Source organism: Solanum lycopersicum, chromosome 4 (genome assembly GCF_036512215.1).
Source record: "Solanum lycopersicum chromosome 4, SLM_r2.1".
NCBI classification, from domain to species: domain Eukaryota; kingdom Viridiplantae; phylum Streptophyta; class Magnoliopsida; order Solanales; family Solanaceae; genus Solanum; species Solanum lycopersicum.
The window spans coordinates 42,653,820-42,663,825 of record NC_090803.1 but is presented as its reverse complement, the minus strand read 5'-3'; the positions used below and the strand labels follow the sequence as shown (position 1 = coordinate 42,663,825).

The 10,006-nt window shown below is 41.1% G+C and overlaps 1 protein-coding gene across 1 annotated transcript; it reads left to right on the top strand.

The window, feature by feature from the left end:
• Window positions 1–7,893: 7,893 nt before the first annotated feature.
• LOC101258149 (uncharacterized) lies at window positions 7,894–8,754 on the top strand. The gene is made up of 2 exons (XM_004237626.2): window positions 7,894–8,262; window positions 8,410–8,754. Exons 1-2 carry the CDS (start codon window positions 7,894–7,896, stop codon window positions 8,752–8,754), a joined length of 714 nt encoding a protein of 237 aa, XP_004237674.2.
• Window positions 8,755–10,006: the final 1,252 nt, after the last annotated feature.

The following is a 10,006-nucleotide window of genomic DNA, read 5'->3' as shown; positions in this document are numbered from 1 at the left end:
GGAAAAAAAATTGATACCCGGATTATGATGGTGGTAGACACCATCTTCAAAGGGATTGGTAAAGGAGAAGAAGTAAAGAAACACTATAGTCTGGCCCAATCATTTTAGTCGACATCTATTGATCTCTGAGCTTCTGTAAGAATGGGTTACAATTTTTCCAAGGGTGTAACATTTTGCTTCAGTGGTGGATGATTGAACATCTATGCAAAAAAGACGGCGCTCGGCAACAAGAGTTTTCCAAACTGAGTCAGACGAGTCCCCTTGACAATTACGAGTTTCGCCTAAGCGTCCGCAGGTTCTCGACCCACACCACAAGGGATGCATGGGAAAGAGTATTTTATGAACTAAGAGAAGGAGACATACAGTGGAGGCTTCAGAACTTTGTGTCAGAGAAGATAGTGGCTCCGGGGGCCAAACGCCCTTTTCTGGTCCTTCCCGGCATCAAAGGAATGCGACCATACAATCCAACTAGGGTGATGCGGCAATTCGGTAGAAGACAAACCACACCTGTCCAAGTGGATAGTAGCTTCTTCGTCATTGATTACAACGGGTGTATTAAAATACCTTCGCCAAAATCGTCCTCCAATAATGGTCCAAATTCCTCAATATGAAAGGAAATATGGCTGAAAATAGATTCGAAGCTGGGTATGTTGATGAATACAAAACATGGTTGCAGGATAATTTGTGTGGTGTAGTGAACCCAAAACCACGAGTGGGTCGAGAAATCAAAGATGTACAGATGAGGCTCCAGATCCACGCATATCATTTTCTTCATGAATGGGACCAAAGGGAATAGGAATTTCAATGAAGGGAGCAAGAGTACCAATCCAGATAATTTGAAAGTCAAAGGGCCTTAGTTGTGATGTCACAAGAGTTAGCAATGCAAGAGCCTGTTTGATGCGTCTAGATACAACCCTGGAGGAGTAGATCAACACTCTCCAGGACGTGCCGCCATTCCAAAGCAGTGTTTGTCGAGTCATACGTGGTAACAAGCAAGTACATCATTTGCGAAGAGGTAGAAAAAGTAAGAGGAAGAGCAGGACCGTCAACTTTCTAATTCTCCTGTGTGGGATTTTTTCTATTTGTATTTGCAGCATATTCACCTTCCTGTAAAATGTATCCCTATTTTGATAAAACTCTATAACAAATTCTATGATATTTGTGAAGCTTATTTTGGGGAAGGGGGGGTGCAAGAATATGTTTTAAATGGCGCAATACGTCATTCAAATCGCTAGGCCTACCCTTGGCACAAAAGGGTCACATGCATGATTAGGACGCGATGTATGTGTTTTTAACTGTTTATGTGATATGTTGTTTTGAATGAGGGAATCGTTAACCCACTCCATTCCAAAAATTTCCAAAAAATATGCACACAAGTCACTATTATAAAACATCTGACCAGATTCCCCGATCTTGAGTTTCTTAAACAAAAGAAAAATCCTATCTCCAGATCCTAAAACACAACTCTACACTCTCAGGAAAGGTGAGATCACAGGTATGGACAAAGAAAAGAATATCCAGACTGAACCAACCGAAGAAGAGATGGTCGAGATACGGAAGCAGCGCTGAAGGCGCCTATATGATCTGTTTTTTCCTCCTGAGAACCCCGAATTGGAGAACATTGAAGATAGTTATAAGGAAGCGGTTGCCCGCAAACCTTCTATCGAAGGACGTCTGGAAGAAGGGGACCAGAAAATCACTCTTGAAGCATATTCACAAGAACGCTGAAAAAGGTTAGAAGCCATTTCGTGAGCCCTCATTTTCGAGCATTATCAATCTATGTGTATGTTGAGGCCCGTCGAAAGAGTATCTTCCTAAATGGGATCAGGGACACCCTCAACACTTGTGAGTGTCATCCTAACCAGAAAGGGCATACGATTGAGGAGTGCATAGAGTTTAAGAATGTGGTCCGCCGTTTGCTCAATATGGACAGTACTGTGAACAGTTGGGGTGATGGCGTCATCATTGCATGTGATGAAACGTAGATCGACATACCAGTCAATGAGAGGATATATTTTATTGTTGCTCATTCAGGCCTTTCAAGAAACGATGTTGGAGGTCTATTCAGAATTGGTTTGAAACAGAGTCTTTACCCCTTTCTACAAAGACGTGGATGTGTTGTATCCCCTTTGGTAAAGTTTGAAAATGTTGCCCCTATCACAACGCCACAGACCATAACATTAAAAAGTGTCTTGCATTCCACCATGACGTGGAATATCTCATCAGCATAAGAAGATTCAAGTTGAGTATGTTCCCCGTGGCTGATTATTAGAAGAAGAACGACTATGATGGGGCTACCGTTTTAATATTTTAAAAGATTTGTTGTTATCTTTCAATTTCCTTGTAATCTTAATGAATGAATGAATGAAAAAAAGTATTCCTTTGTTCAAACTATATAGGGCCTGAATTCTCCTTGCGAGATACGTAGGCAGCCTTCCAAGGACCAACCCCTATCTTTCAAAGTTTTCATTCTCCCCTCTTCATGTTACAAAAAGATATGAAGACCAGATCAACAGATGTCAAAGAAAAAATGCAAGAGGACCTTAGCTCAACGTGATCTAACCTTCCTGAGATAGTGTCAAACTAAAACAAGCAAACTCCTGCTTGTTCAAAAGATGATTTCCCTTTACTCGTGGGTTAAGATGTCCTCAAATAAAGAAAATTTGTGGGTTTATCTGCTCTCTATGTGATATCCTACAGTTTGTATTCTGAACATAAACTGACAAATCTTCCTTTGAGTTGTTTTCGTCCTCGGTACATTGAAACTGGTCTGTGTCGATTAAACTTGTTGATCATCCATACTTCACTAGATCCATAGGTCCTGCAGATTTCTTCCCTGAACTGAATTCAGACAAGGGAAAAGCGATAATGGGAGACAACAAAAAAGAGGTCAGTATTACTGACGTTGTGGTGGCTCAACCCACCATAGCGGATCAAAATGAGCTGATTATGCAGTTAATTCGACAAATTTCTAAGATTAGAGTGGAAATGCAAAGGAGACAGGATCTGCTTCCACTAGGTTTTACTGTCAATGCAGCTATTGATGGAGACCTCCTCTCTAATTTCCCTCTTCGAACATGGACCCAGCTCGGAATCTACCGTCTACTCCTGCTCAAAATCCCTCCGTCATTGATTTGATTACGCAAAATTCTCAGTATGCCTCCACCTCCTACCAAACTCCACCACCTCCTCAAAACAACCATTCTCAAGTACCACCTCATCCCCAATATACCCACCATCAAACCGGTCCACCACCACAAGAACAGAATCAAAGCCAAAACCAAAATGCATTCCACCCTCGAAATCCTCACCACGACCAAAACCAAAATATTAATCCCCAAAGATATCCTCAAAACTACCAAACTACCCATAATGCCCAAAGTCCTTCAGTAGCTCAGTAGCTCCGCCCCTACCTAAATTAACAACTTCCGAGATCCCCGTCCCAACTAAACATGACGTTCATAGTTTTGAGCTAGACCATTACAAGGAACAACAAAGAGAGTGAAGGGCAAAGGAAGAGGCGAAGGTGGATTTAAAGGAAGAAATCAGGAACGTAGTGAAGGAGTTCCAATGCATTCCCGACGTTGCCGGTCTGAACTATGAGGATTTGTGTAGTAATCCAAATCTGGACCTCCCAGAAGGGTTCAAGATTAAAAATTTGACACTTTCAAAGGTGTAGGGAATCCTATGGCCCATCTGAGATCCTACTGCAACCAGCTTGTCGAGGTTGGTAGAGATGAAGTTTTGCTGATGCGGCTTTTTAGACGGAGTCTATGTGGTGAGGCGCTAGAATGGTTCACTTCCCATGAGACCAGACAATGGCCCAGTTAGAATGCCCTGGCCAAGGATTTTATCGATCGATTTGATTATAAGGTGGAAATCATTCCCGATCGCTACTCCCTAGAAAGATGAAAAAAAAGTCCAGTGAAAGCTATAGAGAGTTTGTATACAGGTGGAGAAAAGAGAAATCTAGGGTTCGACCTCCGATGTTTGAAAAAGAAATAGATGAACTGTTTGTGCGGGTGCATGAGTTCGAATACTATGATAGAATCTTAATGATCATTAGAGCAAAATTTTCTAAGATAGTCAAGGTTGGTGAGACTATTGAAGATGGGTTGAAAACCGGGAAGATTGCTCGTGTTGTTGTGTTGACCAGATCATCGGGTTTGTGAAAAAAGAAAAGAGAAGACGTTTCTACTGTTTCTTACGAGGGTAGGAAGACCCCCAGCAGATCATCATCCTACCAAGGTCATTCTCGACCCTCCAAGAATTCTTACCAGGCTTGCTACACGCAAGCTAGTTATCAAAATACTCGTCAACCTGTCTACCAGAATGCTACCTCCATATACCCAAATGTCCCTCCTCCCAAATTACCAAAATCCATCTCTCATTTACCAAAACTCTCCCACCTTTACAAAATTCCATATCTCATTTACTAAAATGATGCTCTTAACTGTGCCAATGTGCAGTCAAACTACAGAGCATCCCCACCAGTATATCAAGTCCAAGCTCCAGTACACCAAAATGCCCCCACGAATTACCAAGAACGCTCTCCAAATTACCAAACAAATCCTTATCCAAGAAACCAAACTCCCCGTCTAAATACCCAAAATTATCAACAGATGCCTCCTTCCGACAAGGTAGCTATGATCCCCCTCGACCCAGAGTCGAGAAGAAGCCCCCCAGAAACTTTACTACGCTCGCTGAAAGTTGTACGAGCGGCTGGATACATTCACCGATGGGACCCAAGCCAGTGGATACTAGTTCCAAATTCAATAGACCCGATCAAAGGTGTGCCTATCACTCCAACAGAGTTGGACATGATAGTGAGGATTGTATCAACCTCAAACACAAGATTCAAGATCTGATCAATCAAGAAGTGGTTTCTCTTCAAACAGTTGTGCCCAATGTCAACACCAATCCTTTGCCCAATCATGGAGGCGTCAATACGATACAGACGGATGATGAATTGTGCGCGACTAAGGTGATAACTTTGATTGTCCATGATGAGTTGGAATGGTTGTGGCCTCGCTGAGCGTTAAATAGAAAAAGAAGTTCATGATCCTGACACTTACAAAGGTTGTTGCCTTGGTGTCATTCAAAGCTTCTGCTAGGCCACAGTTTGTGATTGAAACCGCTGCCCCTCACGGTCACACCCGATCTGGGAGGTGTTACACTACCGAAGAGTTATATTTTGACGGATAGAAGAAGGATCAAGGGAAAATGCCGATAAGTGAGGGCAAAGGGGAGGAATTCTTGAGAAGGATGCAACCAAAATTATCCGAGGGCATCAAATTTAGCTTTTGTAACGAAGAGTTGCCCTTTGAAGGGAGGTCGCACAACAAGGTGTTGCATATCATTATCATATGCCGCGAAAAGGTTCTTAACCATGTCTTGGTGGATGATGGGTCTAGTCTCAATATTTTCCCACTATCGACTTTGAGGCAGTTAAGGTTTGACTTGGGGAAGCTGGAACAAAACCAAGTCAATGTAAGGGCCTTTGATGGTGTGCAGAGAGACACATTGGGACTAGTGAATTTTGTCATCCAAATGGGTCTGTTAGAGTTCGGTGTAAAGTTCCAGGTCTTGGACATTGACACTAGCTATAACCTTCTTCTGGGAAGGCCTTTCATCCATATGTCTTGATCTATGTCTTCTACTCTTCACCAGATGATGAAGCTCGTTTGGAAGGACGAAGAACTGGTTATTCATGGCGAAGGCATTCACTCTGGAAGGCAGACGCCCATTATTGATGAAGTTTCACGAGGTACCAATTTCTTCACGGTTGAGATAGTAAATGCCACCGGTGAGGATTTGACCTAACAACCTCTTATGCCTGCCGTGTACAAAATGATAGCCACTGTGATGCTGCAGAATGGGTTTGCGCCAGGTTCGGATTGGGAAGGAATTCCCAAGGAATTATTAATTCTATTCTGCTCCCCATCAAATGAGCGAAATATGGTTTGAGGTACGTCCCCACATATGATGAGATAAAGATGAAGAGGAACAATGATCAAGCATTGTTCAAGCTGATCCCAAATTTGTATCAATCATTTCCAGTCCATGAGTACGCCGATGTGACGGCCTTGGGGAAGGAATCTGCGACCTTTTTGAGGAGATAAATGTTGTCATAGAGGACGAGGTCGAGCTACCTGGTATCCACGATGCTGAGCCTGGAGAACAACTACAGAATTGGACTTCTACACAAATATTGTTTCCCCGATCATCTTGGTAGAAGGACATTATTTATACATTTTTTTCAAAAATTGGTGGTAGTCCGGAAGAGGCCGAAAATCCCCCCGTGATGTTTAAAAAGGCAACATGGCCCCCCGCCAAGGCCAAAGTTTGCATTGTTTTCTAGTTCGAATGAAAGCCTTTCTATTGAAAACTTGTTTATTTACTTATCTGTTATATTTACTTTCCTAACTTTGTCTGTTTATGTTTTAAGTAATATTAATTTTAAACATGCCAATGTCATATCATGTCACGAGCTAAACGAACAAAATGAGGAAGGTGATGATGAAGGTGAAGAATTCAAAGAAGAAAATGAGGTACCGAAATATGTTTCTGAAGAATTTTTGCAATTTGAAATCAGCATAAGCCAAATTTGGAAGAAACTGAAATCGTGAATAAAGGAGACCAAGAGTGTGTAAAAGAGGTCAAAATCAGTGTCCACTTGAATGAAAATCAAAGAAAGGATCTGATTCATTTTCTTAAAGAATACATTGATGTGTTCGTGTGGGAAGTTAGCGACATGCTAGGGCTGAGTACCAATGTGGTGTCTCACAAGTTGCCAATTAATCTAGGGTTTAGTCCGGTGAAATAGAAAGCTCGAAAGTTTAAGCACGATTTAAGTTTAAAGATCAAAGAATAGCAGTTTGAGTCTCGATCGGTGGAAGTGATGGAATACCCAAGTTGGTTGGCCAATGTTGCGCCGATCGCCAAAAAAGATGGGAAGATTAAAATTTGTGTCGACTACAAGGATCTCAACAAAGCTAGCCTAAAGGATAATTTTCCATTGTCGAATATTCACATTTTGATCGATAATTGTGCTAAACATGAAATGCAGTCATTTGTGGATTATTATGCAGGTTATCATCAGATACAGATGGATGAAAAAGATGTAGAAAAGACAAGTTTTATTACGCCTTGGGGTGTATATCATTACAGGGTGATGCCATTTGATCTCAAAAATGCTGGTGCTACTTATATGAGGGCTATGACGACCATATTTCATGACATGATTAATAAGGAGATCGGTATAACTTGAAGTTAAATCTCGCTAAAAGAGCTTTTGGGGTGCCGGATGACAAATTATTGGGATTTATAGTCAGTAGAAGGGGTGTTGAGCTCTATCATTCCAAGATTAAGGCAATTCAAGAGTTACCTCCTCCGAAGACGAAGAAGGAAGTGATGAGTTTCTTAGAAAGGTTGACTTACATCATTCGATTTATAACTCAATCAACTGTGGTGTGTGAGCCCATCTTCAAGTTGTTGAAGAAAGACGCTTTGACAAAGTGGACTGAAGAATGTGAAACTGCTTTTGACGCTATCAAGAACTATTTGTCCAATCCACTAATATTAGTTCCTCCGCGATAAGGGAGTCCATTGTTGCTGTATTTTTCCATCTCAGATAATGCAATTGGATGCGTGCTTGGGCAGCATGGTGAAACATGGAAGAAAGAGCGAACCATTTATTATATAAGCAAGAAGTTCATGCCATATGAGGCTCGTTATACTCTTTTGGAGAGAACGTGTTGTGCTTTGACTTGGATCGCTGAGAAGTTGAGACATCATTTCTCTTCTTATACTACATATCTCATCTCCAGAATGGATCCGTTGAAGTATATTTTCGAGAAGGAAATGCCCGCCGGAAATTTGGCCTAATTCCAGATGATTTTGAGTGAATTCTATATTGTGTATGTGACCCAAAAGGCGATAAAAGCACAGACCTTGGCTGACCATCTTGCAGAAAATCCCATGGATGAAGAGTTTGAACCGCACAAGACTTATTTTCACGATGAAGAAGTATCATTTGTGGGTGAAGATATTTCTGAAGTGTATCTTGGCTGGAGATTATTCTTTGATGGAGCGTCAAATCACCAAGGAAAAGGTTTCGCAGCGGTCTTAGGGTCAAAATCCGGTCAGCACTATCCTATGGCAGCTAAGCTCCAGTTTAATTGCACTAATAATATGGCTGAGTATGAAGCTTGTATCCTCGGTTTGAAAATGGCCATTCACATGAATGTCCACGAGCTGTTGGTTATTTTAAGTTCAGATTTATTAACTCATTAGGTTCAAGGAGAATGGGCCATGAAGAGCCCAAAGATCACACTATATATGCAATATATACAGAAGTTATGCAGAAGATTTCGTAAGATTGAGTTCTAACATACTCCCAAAGAACAGAATGAGTTGGTTGATGCCCTCGCCACCATCGCCTCAATGATCAAGCATCCGGATACTAAGTATATCGATCCTCTTGATGTAGAGCTGAAAAAGCAGCCGGTCCATTGTTCACATGTTGAAGCAGAACCAGACGGTTTGCCATGGTATTTTGATATAAAGATGTATTTGGAGTCTGGGATTTATCTTGAAGACGCCACATCCAACAAGAAAAAGTCGATACGCAGTATGGCCCTCAATTTCTTTCTGAGTGGAGAAGTCCTTTATAGGAGGACTCCAGATTTAGGTCTTCTCAATTGTGTCAATGCTTTTGAAGTTGTGAAGATTATCGAACAGATACATGCTTGAGTTTGTGGTATGCACGCAAATGGACTCACTTTTGCAAGGAAGATCCTTCAACCCAGTTATTTTTTGATGACTATGGAGCATGATTGTTACAAATTTGTGTAGAAATGTCATCATAGTCAAGTTCATGGTGATCTGATCCGAGTACCGCTTCACGAACTTAATGTTATGAGTTCGCCTTGTCCCTTTGTAGCTTGGGGAATGGATGTCATTGGTCCAATTGAGCCATACGCCTCTAATGGACATAGATTTATTTTAATTGCTATTTATTATTTCACCAAGTGGGTGGAAGCAACTTCTTACAAGTCGGTGACCAAGAAAGTTATAGCTGATTTTGTTCGCAACAATCTCATTTGCAGGTTTGGAGTACCAGAATCCATCATTACTAATAATAGTGTGAATCTCAACAGTCACTTCATAAGACATATATATGAGCAATTTAAGATCACTCACCAAAACTCAACCACTTATCGCCCCCAAATGAACGGAGCTGTAGAGGCTGCCAATAAGAACATCAAAAAGATTTTGAGGAAAATGATTGACAATCACTGAGTTGGCATGAGATGTTACCATATGCTTTGTTGGGATACCGAAAGACTGTCAGAACATCGACCGGAGCTACACCATACTTACTAGTATATGGAACAGAGGCAGTCATACGTGCTGAAGTGGAAATATCGTCTTTGAGAATCATACAAGAAACTGCATTAAGTAATATTGAGTGGGTCCGCAAGAGGATTGATCAGTTAACCTAGTTCGAGGAGAAGAGAATTGTTTCTGTTTGTCATGGTCAACTATATTAACAGAGAATGATTCTTGCTTTTCACAAGAGAGTAAGAGCAAGAATTTTTGAAATCGGTCAGTTGGTCCTTAGGCACATTTTTCCTTACAGAATGAGTATAAAGGAAAATTTGCGCCTAGTTTGCAAGGGCCTTATATTGTTCACAAGATATTATCTGGAGGTGCTTTGGTCCTGTCGAAGATGGATGACACCGCATGGCCGAAATCGATCAACTCAAGTGTTGTCAACAGATACTATGTGTGAAGCTTCATTTTGTATTCCCGTCATTTCCTTTTATGCGTTCTATTTGCTTGTAGTTGCTGTATTTAAATTTTTATCTTCTTGTAATGAACTATGTCTGACCTGAATTCTCAAAAATGAGATACGTAGGTAGCCTATGTTGGCCTCTGTCACCCATTTTATCCCTTTTAATATTTCCTTGTATAATGAACTATGTCTGACTTGAGTTCTCAA

Bases quoted from the DNA above. Each gene is read 5' to 3' on its own strand.
- LOC101258149 (XM_004237626.2), top strand. From the start codon at position 7,894: ATGATTTTGAGTGAATTCTATATTGTGTATGTGACCCAAAAGGCGATA. The intron at 8,263-8,409 runs GTTATTTTAAGT...CCCAAAGAACAG, and splicing joins TGAATGTCCACGAGCTGTTG to AATGAGTTGGTTGATGCCCT.